The sequence below is a fragment of the Sarcophilus harrisii genome, chromosome 1 (genome assembly GCF_902635505.1).
Source record: "Sarcophilus harrisii chromosome 1, mSarHar1.11, whole genome shotgun sequence".
NCBI lineage: Eukaryota > Metazoa > Chordata > Mammalia > Dasyuromorphia > Dasyuridae > Sarcophilus > Sarcophilus harrisii.
Genome location: NC_045426.1, coordinates 669,151,346 through 669,167,982, shown reverse-complemented (window position 1 = coordinate 669,167,982; position 16,637 = coordinate 669,151,346). Strand labels below are relative to the sequence as shown.

The following is a 16,637-nucleotide window of genomic DNA, read 5'->3' as shown; positions in this document are numbered from 1 at the left end:
GGTGAGGGAAGAGCGCAGGGTGGGGAGAGCACAGGCCCCCCCCAGGGGTCCTTCCTCCCTGCCTCAAGGCCATGGAAGGGGTTCAGGCTGGTCAGTTTGCCAGCCACTGCCCAGTCATTCTCCAGGAATCCCTGCCTCGGGGCTGGAGTCCCAGGCCCTGGGAGAATGTAGGGCATGCAGGTGCAAGAGGAAATCTCAGGGCCCTGATTCTTCCTTTTCCCCTTCCTCTTGCCACACTCCCTGCATTGTGGCTGTCCCCACCCCCTCCTCCAGCCCCAAGCCTGCTCAGCTCAGCTTTGGGCCCTAAAGGGTGCTTGTCACCCCGCCTCCCCCAGGGAGACACCCTCTCCTTGGGCTGTCCTGAGTGGGCGGGATCTGAGTAACCCCTAAGAAGCCCAATAAAGCTCCCCGGCCCTCTCCCTTTGCAGAGTTTCTGGGATTCCCAACCTCAGCTTCAGCCTCAGCCTCAGCCCTACTCAAGCTGCCGGCAGGACAGCTGCTGCTGCCGGTCCCAGAGACAAGTGGGGGGCCCAGTGGCCAAGCTCCCCCTTAGGACACCCTCCCCACAGCTGACAGGCTGGGGGGCTGCAGACAGGGGGGGCTGGGAAGGGTCTAGGCCCTGGAGGTTGGGGGGTCTGCCACAGGGCCCTTGTTCTGAGGTGGGTGGGAGCGCCTTAGGCAGGCAGGGGACCCCCACTCGGCTGCCTCCTCCTGCTTTTTCCCTGTTTACTTTTGTCCGGCTGATTCCTCCTGATCCCTTCCTGCCAAGTCCTTACCCCAGGCAACCAGAGGACAGGTCGGCTTGGCAGGCAGGAGCCTGGGCAGGGAAGGCGAGGAAGCCAGGAGGCCCGGTGGGGATGGAGGCCTGGGCCCCCGAGCGGCCCACCTTTGGCTTCTGGGACTACGGGGTCTTTGGGGGCATGCTGCTGGTCTCCACGGCCATCGGGCTCTTCTTCGGCCTGGCCCGGGGCGGGCAGAGGACAGCGGAGGACTTCTTCACGGGCGGCCGGAGGATGGGGGCGGCGCCCGTGGGCCTCTCGCTGGCAGCCAGCTTCATGTCAGCCATCCAGGTGCTGGGGGTGCCCGCCGAGGCCTACCGCTACGGGCTCAAGTTCCTCTGGATGTGCCTGGGCCAGCTGCTCAACAGCCTCCTCACGGCCTACCTCTTCCTGCCCGTCTTCTATCGCCTGGGGCTCACCAGCACCTACCAGGTACCGGGCAGGCACGGGCGGGCTCCCCCTGGGCTCCGGGCCTGGCGCTCAGCTGGCATCCTGAGGGTACCCCCAGGGGCGAGTGCTCCCCTTAGGCCAGAGCAGGGAAGGACGGGCTTAGAGATTGCTCAGGAGTTCCCAGGGGGTGAAAGGACCCCAGAGACCAGTCTGGCTTTGTGGGCAATGTGCTCGCAGCCCAGCTGGCATCCTGAGGGTGCCCCCGATGCACTGGCTTTGTGGGGGCTTGTGGACACATGCACCTGTTTGTTTCAGGGTTTGTGCAGACTGAGGGATACTTGCATGGTGGGAGGCTGGAGGCTGGATATGGCCTGATGGGTGCACAAGGGCACTTCTCTCAAAGGCTGTCCAGCTCATGTTCCTTGTTCCCATGACGCTCTCCACCTAGTCCTCTGCTGCCCCTTCTCTTTCTCTTCTGTCTTTCCCCACATCGGGGTCCTTTCTAATGCATCCCATCTTCGCCTTATGTGGCTAAAGAATTTCAGCTTCAGTGTTTGAGCCTTCAGTGAAAAGTCTGAATTAACTTAAGTATTGACTGCCCGAGGAACCCTCAGCATGTCCCTGGCCGGGTCTCTTCCCTTGGCTAATCTTGGGCTTCTTCCTCTGTAACGTGATGTTATTTTGGTGCTTAAAGGTCCCCATGTCCCGAGGCTTCAGGGCCTTGCAGTGTGGGGCTAGAGGAGAGACTAGCTTTGGGGTCAGTCCCGGGTGGTCTCAAGAACATGACCTTCCCTTCCCCTCCAGTATCTGGAGCTGAGATTCAGCCGCTGGGTTCGTCTGTGTGGCACTGTCCAGTACGTCATTGCCACGGTGAGCCTCCTTCCGCCCCCTCCTTCCCCGGTCCCCCCCTCCCCCCCCGGCAGACTCAGTCCCCCAAGCATGGCTCTCAGGCCCCCCTGCGGAGCTGTCCTGGACCCTCCCCTCTGTTGCCTCTGGGTCCTCTGTAAAGAAAAGGTATCCAGGCTTTGGGCAGGTCTGGGGAAGTCGCAGTGAAAACCTCCCCTCTGAGGGAGGGCCCCTTGCTAGAGCTTCCAAGTGCCTTGCAGGGAGAGGTCAGGGCGGAGCAGTGGAAGTGGCCGAGAGGGAGGTGGATATGGGAAGAATATCCCGGGCTGGTGCCAGTGAGATCGCCTCCTGCCCACTTGTGGGTGAGGGCCAATGTTAGACCGAAAGGTCCCTGATGGGGGCGGGGACAAAGGGCAGGGGATGGAACGGGGCCACTGGGTCCAGCCCCCGTTAGCTGTGACGGGGACCTATTTCCCTGCCTCCCTGAACAGATGTTATACACTGGAATTGTCATCTACGCTCCTGCCCTGATTCTCAATCAAGGTATGACAGAATGACACCTGCAAGTGTCCCCTGCCCTCTGGGAGACCCTCAAGTCAAAAGAGGGATGATCCTGGCTTCAGGGAGCCCCCAACCTGAGAGGGGACATGACTCTGGCTTCAGGGAGCCCCCTAATCTGAGAGGAGACATGGCCCTCACTTTGGGGGGCCCCTAGTTTGAGGGAAGACATGATCCCCCTGCCAAGGTCTGAGGACAGACGTGACCCCTAGATTGGAGTTCCCCCCAGTCTGAGGGGAGTCTTTCCCTTGGCCTGTCTGCTCACTGTGACCTCTGCTTCCAGTAACAGGACTGGATATCTGGGCTTCTCTCCTTTCCACCGGTGCCATCTGCACCTTTTACACCACTGTGGTAAGTAAGCATTTTGTGGCCCCACCTTCTCTCCTCCTGCCCACCTCACAGTGGACTGTTCTCCATGCTTGGAGATGGGTTGATAGTAAAGAGACCATCCAGTGCTCTTCAACGAGCCCTGGACAGTATTTAGGACACTTAGATTTTGGTGCATTTCTACTGTGGACTGGCTCAGACCAATCCCCTCCTGTCTCTGGGACTCAATTTTCCCAGTTTCCTCTAAGAATTGTCATGAGAAATAGAATAAATAATACATAGGAGGAAATAGTCATTTGTAAACTGGGGCTAGATTAGATGAGCTCAAAGATCCCTTCTAGTTCTAAATCCTGTATAAAGGGTTGAAACAATCTGAGGGATTCTTCTTATTAGCAAGTGGGTCAGAAGATTTCAGAGGTCACGACAGCAACTGGAAAACCAATGGTCGGGGACTTCTTCATATGATGAATTGGGACCTCCTTCCCAAAGCTAGGCCCCCAAATCCCCCATATCAGGCCAAAGAGTGGACAATTGAGAGACAGGGTCATTTTCCCCCTCTAGGAAGACTTTGGGATGCCCATCCTCGCCTTCTCCCAGCTCTGTCTTCCCAGGCACCCCTCCTTCCCCAGCAGGCTTGGGACTACTGACTAGCCTTCCCCTTCTCTCCCCTCCTCTTTCCCCACCTGTGCCCTACAGGGCGGTATGAAGGCGGTCATCTGGACAGACGTCTTCCAGGTGTTTGTGATGCTCTCCGGCTTTGTGGCCATCTTGATCCAGGGCACGCTTCTGGTCGGCGGTGTCCAGCGCGTGGTGGACATTGCCCATAATCACTCCCGGGTCAACCTGAATGAGTAAGTGTTCTCCTTGTTTCTAGAACCCTTGGTGCTAATGAGGAAAGTTGTGGGAGTGAACCCCAGGGGAGGAGGAAATGAGTGGTAAGTCAATAGCTGATTATTTGTTTCAATTTAATAGTTGATTATTCATCCCATCTGTTGCCAAAAAGTTTGACTCAAGGCCCCTGTGGCTTCCTAGCCCAAAATGCCCTACCCTTAGGTATCATCTCCCTGGTTAGAATGTTCCCAGATTGTATCTCTCTGTACTCGTATCTCCAAACGTGGGGGGCCTTTAATGAACCCCCCATTCATTCATACACTGCACCTTGCTCTTCGCTAGACACGGGGCATATGAAGACAAAATAATCAGCTTCCCCTAAAGGAGTGTACATCCTACAGGAGAGAACAGCATCTACACAGAGAAATAAATAGAAAATATTTTTAAAGGCAAAGTAACTTTTTTTGGAGAGAGACCTAAGCTGTGGGGGGTGAAGGGTGGGGAAGTCAGGAAGAGCTCCATGGAGTGGGTGGCACTTTGGCTGAGCTTGAAACGAAGCTAGGAACTCCAAGAGGCAGAGGTGAGGAGGGAGAGCCTCCCAGGCATTGTGATGGCACAGAGTGGGCACAGACACAAGCGAGAAGGGACATAAGTGGAAGATAGAGTGTCTTCTATGGAGAACATCAGGTTGGCCGGAATGTAGAGTAAAGGGGAGCCATTGAAGCTTCTGGAGCAAGAGAGCAATTCGGGCAGAATTTTTATTTAGGATTATCTCTTTGACAACTGGGTGAAGGATGAATTTAAGAGGGGAACTTTTTTAAACTAGAAAATTATTATAAATAGGTCCAGGAGAGAGGTGAAAAAGAGGCTAGATTGATGAGTTGTGTCAGTGGAGAGAAAGGGGTAGATGTAAGAGATGTGGCCATGGACAAGTTCCCATTGATGCAGACATTATCTCCCCAGTAATTAGACTCTGGGAAATAGAAGAGTTGAAAAAAATCTAAACGGTAATGAGGAACAAAAAGTTTGACTGCTTGGGAGCAATGTCTGAAACCAGATTATAGAGAGCTTTAAAAGCCTACGGGGTTAGGACCCCTTTCCTAAAGCTAGTCAGGCCCACGCTCCCAGGCAGGGCAAGGACAATTAAGGACCAAGATCATTTCCTCCTTTAGAAAGACTCTGACAAGCACATCCTTTAGAAACAGGAATTTAAATCTTCTGCCTAGAGGCAATAGGGAGCCACTGATGATTTTTGAACAGCACGCTGACAGGCTCAGACTAGTGCCCTAGGAACATTAGTCTGACATCTCCGAGGTGAAGCAAGAACTTTGGATAGAGTCCTTGTTATTTGGTAGCGTATAGAATCCCTAGCCACAGCAATGAGCGAAGAAAAAGAAAAGGAATAATAATAACCAAGAGTGAGGGCAAAATTATCTCCTTGCAGATGACCCTATTATTTGCTTAGAGGATCCTTGAGATTCAGTGAAATAATTAACTGGAATAATTATACCTCAGTAAAGTTTCAGGATTGAAAGAAAAACAGTCCTGGTAAAATCATCAACCTTTCTTTAGATTAATAACAAAGCCCAACAGGGGGAAATAGAAAAAGAAATTCCATTCTGGATTATTTTGGCAGCTGTGTGAGGAGGGGTTGTTGGGGAGATGGGAAGCAGTGCAGCCAATTAGGAGGCTTGTGCAAAAACCCAGCGGGGAGAGGATTAAGGTCCCAGCTAGGTTGGACATGAGGGCAAAGGACGGGTTGGCCCCCATAGAACAGGGACTAAATATAAGTTGATTAAATTACTTTAGGATCGTGGAATGAAATAACATTTGAGATGGGAAATGAGTTTAAAGTTAGAGCTGGGGAAGTTAAAGAAATAGTTCAGGCCTGGGGCTTGAGGTTAAGTTAGGACTCTGGGGATGAATTTAGGGGGTTCAGCTTTGATTAGGAAAGAGCCTCCTCCTTCCTTTTTGAACTGAAGCTGTGGACCACTGAAGCTGTAGAACGAGACCCGTGCCATCTCATGTGGCCAGGATGCTGCTTTGTTTCGTTCAGCCATGTTTCTTGGTGACAAGTGAGTGCATCTATGTTTTGACCTGGGAGTCACCCAGGAGTATTGCTGCTGCTGCTCACTTGTGTTCAACCTTTGGTGGCCCTATTTTGGGGTGTAAAAAGAAGGGCATTATCGAGAGAGTTAGCCCGAGCTAGGTTTGGAATTTCATTAGGACTGAAGTCAGAGATGCTGTTGGAGCAGGGATTAGAACCCAGGTGGGTCACAGGTGGGAGCCAGGCTGATGTCAGGGCTACAAGTGCCTGCAGACCCCATGTTCCCTCCTCCTGTCCCCACTTCTCCTGCCAATCCCTAGAAAGACAAGGGCTCAGAAGAGGCGGAGACAGGGGAATGTAGTGGACTGAACACCAGATTTGGCTCAGATTCCTCCTCTGGTGCTTACTAGCTGAGGGATTCTGGGCAAATCCCTGAGACTCTCTGAACCTCTGCTTCCTTCTCTGTCAAGTGAGGGGGTTGGACTCAGTGGCCCCCAAGGTCATTTCTAGCTCTGTGACCCCATACCCCACAGAGCCGATATTTGATGGGGTTGGAGGCTAGGTCCAGATCCCCCTCTTGGAGGCTGCCTCTAATTAGGGGCTCCAAACCCTGCTCCCTACCCCACCTAATTCTCCAGTCTTCCCCCTCCCCCCATACTCTCTTCTCCCTACAGCTTTGACCTGGACCCAAGAAGACGCTATACCTTCTGGACCTTCGTGGTAGGGGGCACCTTGGTGTGGCTGTCCATGTACGGGGTGAACCAGGCCCAGGTGCAGCGCTACGTGGCCTGCAGGAGCGAGCGGGAGGCCAAGCTGTAAGTGCTGGGACCCGGGCTTGGGAGACAGGGGGGAGTCACAAAATAGGGACAGCTTTAACTGTCAGGAAATTCTCCCTTACGTTTGGCCTAAATGGACTTTATTTTTTGCCACATGACCCCTTTGATCCAGGACCTTCTCTCTTTCAGAACCAAGCAAAACCATCCGAGTTCCTTTTCTAACCAGCAGGAAACGATCATGTCCCCCAAACCCATGTTTCTTTGGTCCCCATCTCTGGGCTGTGATTCCTGGGTGTCCGGGTTTCAGATCCCTCCAACTCTCTCCTTCTGTCCCCCGTCTGGCTCCCGGAGGCCAGGCTCGGCAGCCTGCCGGCCTCGGGGTCTTGCTGACTTGCTCGCTTCCCTCTCCGACCGCAGGGCAGTGCTGATCAATCAGGTGGGGCTCTTCTTCATCGTGGGCAGCGCGGTATCCTGCGGCATCATCATGTTTGCTTTGTACAGAGACTGTGACCCACTGCGGGCTGGGCTCATCTCTGCTCCTGACCAGGTAGGCTCTCTGAGAGAACGGCCCGGTTCTGAGGGGGAGCTCAGAGCCCCGCTGAGCCAGGGAAGGCAGTGGCAATATATAAGGCTCTTAGGACATTGAAATGCAAAGATTTTTTGAGACAGAGAATATCAGGACTAAAAGTCCCTTTAGAACATAATGTAAGATGAATATGGAAATACACGTAGTCAATGTGTATTTGCACATGTTTAACCTATATCCATCTTGGGGGCGAGGGAGGAAGGAAGGGAGAGAAGAAGACAAGGTTTTGCAAAGGTGAATGTTGAAAATTACTTTTGTATGTATTTGGAAAAATAAAATACTATTTAAAATAAATAAAAAGAGGGCAGCTGGATGGTGCAGTGGATAGAGCACCAGCCCTGAAGTCAGCCCTGAGTTCAAATCTGGCCTCAGACACTTAATACTTCCTAGCTGTGTGACCCTGGGCAAGTCACTTAACCCCAATTACCTCAGCAAATGAACGAATGAATGAATGAATGAACAAGCAAACAAATAAATAAATGAATAAAAAGAACACACTGTCAGAGCTAGTAAGTTAGGTCTCCCTGACTCCAGGCCCTATGTGCTATCATTGTGCCATCTATATGCTCCCAATCAACTAGGCAGTTAACAAATTAGATATCACCTATATAAAGGTCTCAGCGAGTCTTGACATTAGGCCAGAGGGTAGGGGGATATCACAGGTGCTCTCTATATACCTTTATTTCCTTCCTCTGCTAGATCAGGGGTTAGCAAACTATGGCATGGGGTCAAATCTGGTTTGCTTTTGAACAACTTTATTGAAAATGGCAAAAGCCACTCTTAAGTTTGAGGGTCAAACAAAAACAGGCAATCTCAGATTTGGCCTGAGGACCAGTCCTTGACATACAGATTCCGCCAGTCCCGGCTTGCCTGTGTAGTACAGTGGAAGGAGCCCTTATCTGGGAGGCTCATGTCTGAGTTCAAATCTCATTGCTGTTAACTCCCACTTGGTGATGTTGGCAAACTGCTTAGCCTTTTTGGTCCTATTTCTTCAGATAAGATGAGGCAGTTAAGCTAAATGAAGCATTTATTAAGCTTCTACTACTATGTTCCCAGACTGAATATTCTCATCTGATGCTCACAAGAACCCTTTTGGGGCAGGTGCTATTATGAAACCCAGCAAGTGATTCCCACAGCTGACAAGTGTGTGAGTCCAGATTAATGGAGGTCATTCTCACTCCAGGCCCAGAGCTGTAACTAACCCTGGGCCACCTTGCTTTCTCAAAGGTCCCTTCTAGCTCTGGCTCCCACAATCCTTCCTTTCTTTGACATGGCTCCATTCTCAAGAGGTCAGCTGTGAAGATCGGTGAATTCTTGAGTGCCATCTCAGCCAGTCTGGCTGGCAAGGGCTCTTGTGGATTTAGGCTGAGCGAGGAGAGAGCCTCCATCCAGAAGGGTTGATCCCCGCCTCAACGTCCTGCTCAGATTTTATACAGCTCCTTTGGCTGCCCTTTAGCAAAGTCGGGAGCTTAGCAAACCCTGGGGTTTCCAGGCCCGTCTCTGATTCTGTGTGTGGGACTTTGGGCAAATGACTTAATTTCTTTATCTGTAAAATTAGTGTCAAACTCGCTGATGTGTGAGGTTTCTAAATTTGTAAGCCTATGGCAGAGGAGGGCGGTCAGGAAACTGAGAAGTTTAGGGACGGACAAACCACGTCAGGACCGGCTATGGAGACTGGGGGGGTATTTAGGGAGCTTTGTTGGGGGTGGGGGGAGAGGGGGAACGGGCGATCCAGGTCTTCACTGGGCTCTTCGGCATACACGGAGCAATCCTTTCCTCCCTAACCATCACTGTGTCACATTGCCCTCAGAGGTTTGCATCATCTCGCTTGCACCCACAGCAGCCAGGGAAGCTTTGGTCTCAGTCATTCTCCCTATTTTGGAGATGAGGAAACAGTCCCGAAAGGTAGCGAGTGTCCGAGGCTGCACTTCCCAAGGCGTCTCTGCGTCCTAGCCACCTTCTATGTACAAACAGGCGGCCCAGCTCCCAGCGCTCCCAGCCACTGTTCTAGGAACTCTTCCCTCTCGGGCATTCTGCGAAGAAGCCTCCATCGCGAGAAAGCTCCATCTGGGTGGCCCAAGGGCAGAACTAGGGACAGCGCCTGCTCCTGCGGGTAAAATCCCCAGGAAGCAAATTTCTAGTCAGCGATTACCAATCCCGCTGATTTCAGGGCACAACTAAGGGCAGCGCATGCGTGCGTAGGGAATGTCCCCAGGAGACAAATTTCTCCAAAAAGTCAATTGATTAGAAATCTTGGCGATTTGGGATAGAACTGCGCATGTGTGAACAGGTAAACTCTCCAGGAGGCAGTTTTCTACAAAAGGTCAATGATTATCAATTTTGGTGATTTCACTCCTGGTGAGAGACCGCCCCACTCCCATTTTCACCAATCTTATTTTTGCCCAGATAGTTGAGGTCTGAAGGGATAAAGTCACAAATCTAAGGTTGATGTTCGAGTTTACACAGCTAGTAGGAGTCAGTATGAGTGGAGCATGAATTTGGAATCAAAAAACATGGATTGGATCTTTTACCGCTAGTTGTGTGTTCTTGGACAAGTCATTGTTTCATCTCTTTTTGCCTCAGTTTCTTCATTTGTAAAATGAGAATGGACTAGAGTCTTCTCTCAATGCTTATAATTTTGCAACCGAATTCTATTCTATGGGTCCATGGTCTTCCCCCATGTCAGTAGGTGCCTTTTTTGACTTTGTCTCCCAATCCATTATAAAAAGATTCTATGGTTATCCTCCTTGTTCATCCTGCTTCCCTTCCTTCCTCTCCAATTTTTTTTTGGAGGCAATTAGGGTCAAGTGACTTGCCCAGGGTCACATAGCTAGAAGTGTTAAGTGTCTGAAGCCAGATTTGAAATCGGGTCCTCCTGACTTCAGGGCTGATGCTTTATCCATGCCCTCCCTACTTTCTACTGTTTATCGGGACCATTCTGGGGGAGAACCACAGGGAGAGTTTTCTGTGAGCTCCCTACAACAAAGGGAGGAATGGAAATAGTCTTCCCTAAGTCTTCTCTCTCTCTCTCCTCTCTCTTCCCCCCTCTCCCCCCCAGTATGTGCCTTACCTGGTGCTGGACATCTTCCAAAATTATCCTGGTGTGCCCGGACTCTTCCTAGCCTGTGCCTATAGTGGCACCTTAAGGTAAGAGCTAATATCCTCTGGGCAGAGGCACCCCAACATCCCACAAAACTCCACATAGACAAATACCCTTAGAGAGAACTTTACAGGTTGTGGAATCCAACATTAATTCCCTCAGAATAATGTTGGATTCCACAGCCTGTAAGCTTTTGGTCCCATGTTCTAAAGGTGCTCCCAAACGTTGATATTCTACTTTCTACAGTCCCTCTCAACTTTGACATTCCATGTCCTAAGGACACCTCTCTCCCAAGTTCTAATATTCTCTTTTCTAAAATCATTCTAGCTCTGACATTCTATATTCCAAGGGTCCTTCAAACTCTGACATTGTATATTTTAAGAACTAATGGCCCTCCCAGATCTGACATTCTATGTTCTAGGTATTTAAGGCACTCCCAAATCTGAGTTAGTATATTCTAGAAATTAAGATTTCTCCCAGATCTGATATTCTGTATTTCAAGTGTTGCGGTTCTACTGTTCTGGGTACTTAGGGTTCTCTTAGGTCTGATATTCTGGGTTCTCAGGATGTTATGTTGTTTGTTTTGCAATGGCATTCTAGGATTCTATGTGATTAGTGGGTTAGGAAGATATATATGGAAGGGATGGGCTCTAGATTGGAGAGGGGAGAGGGTAGGTCCTGCTCTCATGCCCAATGTCTCCCCAGCACGGCATCTACCAGCATCAATGCCATGGCTGCTGTCACTGTGGAGGACTTGATCAAACCCCGACTACCAAGCCTCACCCCTCGAAAACTAACTCTGATCTCCAAGGGGCTGTGTAAGTTCTGGATGGAGGCAGGAAGGGAAGGATAGGTACTCAGAAAGCAAAGGGGAAGGTCTAGACTATCTACTTTGCTAGGGAAGATGGTTCAAAGCTGGACCATTACGGGCCCTCTGGGTGTTATGTCCCCAAAGCCAAGACTGGAGTTCCCTAATAGCTGACCAGGCCTGAGGCTTGGATGCTAGGGGGAACTGAGGGGTCCAGAAACCCCCATCCCTACCTACTTCTCTGTGATGGGCAATTCTGCTAATGATCTCTCTTTGTCTCTGACACTTTCCAGCTCTCATCTATGGTTCAGCCTGTCTGACAGTGGCTGCCCTTTCCTCCCTGCTTGGAGGTGGTGTCCTTCAGGTGAGCCCCTTGCCCTGGGGAGGGTCTATGCCCCAGCAGGCTGACCCTGGCTCCCAAGAACCAGAGAGGGCTAAATCCTGAAGCCAACCTCTAGCCTCCAGGGAGGGAGAGGGAGAAACACTGTCCTGTCCATGGGGAACCTCCAAGGGAGTTAATGCGACCTATCCATCAGGCTGCAGCTCCAACCCTTGAAAAGGGATTTACTAAACAATTTCTTGTTAATTTTTTTTTTCTATTTAATTCTCTTAATCACGGAAGGAAGGCCCTGTAGGATCTAGTATCACCATTTAACAACTGAGTAACTGATGAGTAACAAAGGCGTAAACTGAGGCTAAGGGAAGGGAAGGGATTTACCTTAAGTCACAGAGAGCCAATGGCAAACAGGATTAATTCCATTCTATTCAATTATACAAACATTTATTATTTACTGAAATGAAGGCATTTGAGTCTTTCAATTCCCAAGAACCCAGGGCTCCTTTCCTGATACCAGATAATTCTCTTTCTGAGGGTAGAGCCAATTTTCGATAGTAAGAAAGGGGAGGAAGACCCAGGTTCAAATGCTGACTTCCCCTCTTCCCTCCACAGGGTTCTTTCACTGTTATGGGTGTGATGAGTGGTCCGCTGCTTGGAGCCTTCATCCTGGGCATGTTCGTTCCAGCCTGCAACACTGTGGTAAGTTGTTTCTACACTCCCAGACCTTGAAAGGTTGAAAAGGTAAGGGAGGGAACTGTTGGGTAAGACAGGACCTTGGAAAGCATTGGGTCCAACCTTCTTATTTGAGAGATGAGAAAAGCGAGGCCCCAGGAATGGCAAAGTCTAGCTCAAGCCCAAGAGACTAAACTACTCTCATGTCTGGATCCCAAGGTGGAGTCCTAGGGATGAGGGTTACCCACACTGAATGAAATGTACCTGGTATAGAGTCTTATTATTTATTTCAACTGGTTCCATTCTCCTGTATGGAGCTGGATCGTTCATGTTCCCTTTCCCTGTCTCAGGGAGGGTTGGATTAGGTGATTTCTAGGATTTTTTTTTATATTTAATTATTTTAAAAAATTAAAAAACAGATGTAGTTTTAAGTGTTATGATTCTCTTCCAGGGTGTCTTCTCAGGCCTGTGTGGAGGCTTCCTACTCTCCTTCTGGGTAGCTGTGGGGGCAACTCTGTACCCACCGAGTCCACAGACCATGGGCGTGTTGCCTACATTCACAGATCACTGTGCACTCTACAATGTCAGTGAGGGCCTGAATGTCACCGTGATCATGGGGACGCTTCCACCAAGGACGATTGCTGCCCCAGGAGACAGGTGAGGAAAGGAGAGGGAGCCCTGCCCCTCGGGATGTCTCCCTCTGAGACGGAGAAACAAGAGAATGAAATACCAGAATTGGAAGGTATTTCAAGAGTTAGCTGATCCACCCCATGCCTGAATAGGAATTCTCTCCAATATTCCTGTTACGTGGTCATTCAGTTTCTGCTTAAAGACCAGCTAGGAACCCAACCCACTTCCAGAAGGGCCTTGATCTCAGGAATCTCTGGTTTCAAGAAAAGACCTCCCAAAATGTTTGTTGATCAAACAGGCAAAGGATAACTGGAAGCTCCAGCGGAAGAGGGTCAGGGCAGTGCCAGCCCTCCCTAGCAAGGCTTGTGTTGTGGGGAACATGGTGGGTAGGAGGGGCAAGGGGTGGCTAAGCTGATGGCAGTCCTGGTTCCACAGGCCTGCTATTGCTGATGACTTCTATGCCATCTCCTACCTGTACTATGGAGCCCTGGGCACGCTGACCACGGTGCTGGTTGGCATCCTCATCAGCTACCTGACAGGTAAATAGCCTTGGGCCAGAGTCCTGAAGGATATGGGATCTTGGGAGTATGTGAGAGAGCAGTGATGTGCTGGTCTTCTCAGCCATGACCCTATTTCCAGAAAAGGAAATCCCCGAGCCAACTGTGACAGATCTCAATGTCACTGAATCACACGAAGGTTAGAGAAGGACTGCTTAACATTTTTGTGCCTCCTGGACCCTTTCAGCAGTCTGGCAAAAATCAATGTTTTTAATGCATGCAACAAGATACAGAAGGTTACAAAAGAAATCAATATATTGAAATATTTTTAAATAATTAAATTAAAAAAAAAAACATAGTCATAGATCACAGGTTAAGAAACCATAGCTTAGAGAGAGATTTTTGGACATAGAGTAGTAGAGTTTAAAGGTGATTTTCTAAAAGCAAGACTGTTAGAATTGGAAGGAACCTTAAATATCTGGAGTCCAACTTCTAGAACTCAGTTGATCATAAATAGGGTATTTAATTTAATGGATATTGGGGTGGGGAGTGGGGAGGGTCTGTGTCTTCCTGTCCTTTTTCCCATTTTAGGGAGCCGGGGCTTGAACCACGGTTCAAAATACACATTTTGTCCTTTTCCTCCCTCTTTCACAGGCCCCACCAAGCGTAGTGACCTGGGCCCTGGCCTTCTGTGGTGGGACGTCATGAAACAGATGTCATCTGTGGCCCCTATGGCTAAGTCGGTGCCCCTGGAAGACAGCTTGTCTAATTCTAAGGTCAAAATCCGATCTGCCAGAAAACCAGGGGTGACCTAGGGGAGGGGGATGAATTCTGAGATACCACAGGCTGCTCCCCGGCCTCTGGGAAGGTTGTTGAATTATTCCCCATGGAGCTCAGGTTTAACATCTAGTCAAGAATGAAATTTTCAGATTATGGTGGTATTGATTATATTTTTGTGATAATCACCAAGGATGTAAGAACATTAGCAATTAATATGCAGATTAAAATTCAAGTCTATTAACAGTCAGGCATGGTTCCCCTTGCCCCTCTAAGTTCTTCACGGAGACTTATCTTGTGTCCCACTTGTAGCCTGCCTGGATGGGGAGGGTCTCCCTAGGTCATAAAAGCAATGACTCCTTCTTGTTGATTAACACATCATGTCACATGGGCCTAGAGGTCACTCGGGCAATTGTCAAAGTGGGGTCTAAGTGAGTCAATCAATTAATAAGCATTTATACAGCACCTACCACAGGCCAGGCAACACTGAGATACAAAGACAGGCAAAAGACAGTCTCTGTCCTCAAAGAGATAATAGACTAATGGGACAAACAAATAAATATGTACAAACTAGATAGAGGATAAATAGAAAATAAGGAAGAGAAGAAAGGCACTGGAATTAAGGGGGATTTGGGAAGGCTTTCTTAGAAGATGAGATTTTAGTTGGACTTTAAGAAAACCAGAGAAGGAAATAGGTAGAGATGAGGAGGGAGATTATTTTAGACATGGGGTTCAGTCAGGAAGCTGTGCCATTGGATGGAAGAGTACGTGGTGGGGAATGATGTTTGAGAAGACTAAAAGGGGAGAGGATATTAGATCTATTGTTCCTGGACTCTCCCTCAGTCCCATTTTATAATCTTGTTTTTCACATGATTAATTTTCCACTGTGACTCTGTCCCATGGACTTGTTTATCCTGATTCTATGGAAACAATCTGGGCAGAGTGAAAGGTGGAGCCATCTCTGGCCAAAGCCCACCATGATGGCTTACTTCTCTCTTGGTGGCCGGGGCTTAGTCCTCAGAGCTGATAGCCTCCGAGGAAATGAGGACTTGCCTACCAGTCAGGAACCCTTCTCCTATCCCTCCTGAGGGGCCTGGGAGGGGGAAGAATTCTATGAGAGACGTATTGGTCTTTCCCATAGGGCATCAACAATCTGAGTTCTATGTAGTTTCCAAAGCATCTTTCTATTCATCTTCTCTTCTGATTTGAAAGAAAGACAAGGCAAATCATGTAATAATATTTATAAGCTTCTACAACTACTCTAGGACTTTGGGGACCCCCATAAGGATTGACACATAGGATCCTTGAGGCCCCTCCCCAGGGCTAGATCTGTTTCTGATCTTCCTCTTCTCTCCTGCAGGATTCTAAGGAGCACCCACATGAGATCAAGAAGCCCCCGGGCCCCTCATCCTTTTGGCTCCAGGATCAGGTGTTGCAAAAGGAGGCAGAAGAAAGCAATTTACTTAGAGAAACAGACATTTAAATTGGCTCATGAGTGGACTGGGAGAGACTGAGAAACTCCAACCAAGGCAGGCTAGGCCAGAACTTTTGCCTGTCCAGTTCTGGACCCAAGAACTTGCTCTTGATGTCTCCACTTGTTTTATGCTTATGAGCCCGGCAACCTCTGGAGCTTCTAGAATGAAAGATAGAAGAGAAAGGGCTGGGCCCTTCTGGACTTGTGGACCTTCCCTTGGTTTGATTATTCCTGCATGAGAAAAGCAGTGGGTTTAAGGTCAAGTTCTATTTCTCTTTGGCGGAGTCAATGTTTGTGTGTATGATTATGGGAAGGAGAATAAGAAATTCTCCTTATTGTCCCCTAAACACTCCATTTATCAACTGGGAAAATGGTTGGAAGTTGGAATGCTCTCCCTTCTTCAGTTTTATGTTGAAACCCCAGACTCCTCATCTACCTACGTTCAGTATTTCACAGAAAATGTCTTTCCTGCTTCTTCCCCCTTCCTCCCTTGTACTTTGTCTCAACCCCAGAATCATTTTGTATTTAATATTTTGTATTTGCTTATATTGGTTTTCTCCTGGTAGAAAATAAGCTCTCTGAGGGAAGGCACTATTTTGGTTTTGTCCATAAATTTGTGGGGCCAACTTTGTGCGGCTTGTAGCAGGTGATTAATAAATGCTTGTCAAACTGAATTGAATTGTGAATAAGAGAAGGAAGAAATAGGGGAAGGAATGGATGGAATACGATTTTGGCTCCAAAAGAAGCTACATCTTCCAGATCATCCAGCCTTATCTACTGCAATTTGTCCCTTTACTTAAGGGCATTGGATAGAGCCCTGAACCTGAAGTCAGGAAGAATTAAGTTCAAATTCAATTTCAGAGACTAGCTTTGTCTCAATCTCAGATAATAGCTGTGTGACCCTGAGTCATTCATTTAACCACTCATTGCCTGTCTCAGTTCCTTCACCCACAAGATGGGGATGAAACTAATAGCACTTATCTCTGAGGAGCTGTTATAAGAATCCGATGAGATGATATTTAGCATAGTGTCTGGTGCATAGTAGGCTCTTGTCCCCTCCCCAATTCCACCTTCCAGGTAGGTCCTTCCTAGAAGCAAATTCCAAATACCCAACCCCAGAGTAAGGCCCCCAAAACAGCTTTCCTGAGCTGCCTGGGAGTATTATATCTCTTCAGAGCCAAACTTGGTCATTAGAATTATAC

At 49.1% G+C, this 16,637-nt stretch overlaps 1 protein-coding gene across 1 annotated transcript; it reads left to right on the top strand.

Annotated features, from left to right (window-relative positions):
• Positions 1–348: 348 nt before the first annotated feature.
• On the top strand, positions 349–16,109 carry SLC5A5 (solute carrier family 5 member 5). Its single transcript, XM_031948235.1, has 15 exons — positions 349–1,211; positions 1,974–2,039; positions 2,507–2,558; positions 2,857–2,924; positions 3,597–3,751; positions 6,453–6,593; positions 6,972–7,101; positions 10,199–10,287; positions 10,946–11,058; positions 11,342–11,412; positions 11,998–12,084; positions 12,509–12,714; positions 13,123–13,226; positions 13,839–13,960; positions 15,322–16,109. Exons 1-15 carry the CDS (start codon positions 858–860, stop codon positions 15,442–15,444), a joined length of 1,881 nt encoding a protein of 626 aa, XP_031804095.1. The 5' UTR covers positions 349–857; the 3' UTR covers positions 15,445–16,109.
• Positions 16,110–16,637: the final 528 nt, after the last annotated feature.

Coding starts and splice junctions, on each gene's coding strand:
- SLC5A5 (XM_031948235.1), top strand. CDS start 858: ATGGAGGCCTGGGCCCCCGAGCGGCCCACCTTTGGCTTCTGGGACTAC. Junction 2,559..2,856: donor TGCCCTGATTCTCAATCAAG/GTATGACAGAAT, acceptor CTCTGCTTCCAG/TAACAGGACTGGATATCTGG. Junction 12,715..13,122: donor ATTGCTGCCCCAGGAGACAG/GTGAGGAAAGGA, acceptor CTGGTTCCACAG/GCCTGCTATTGCTGATGACT.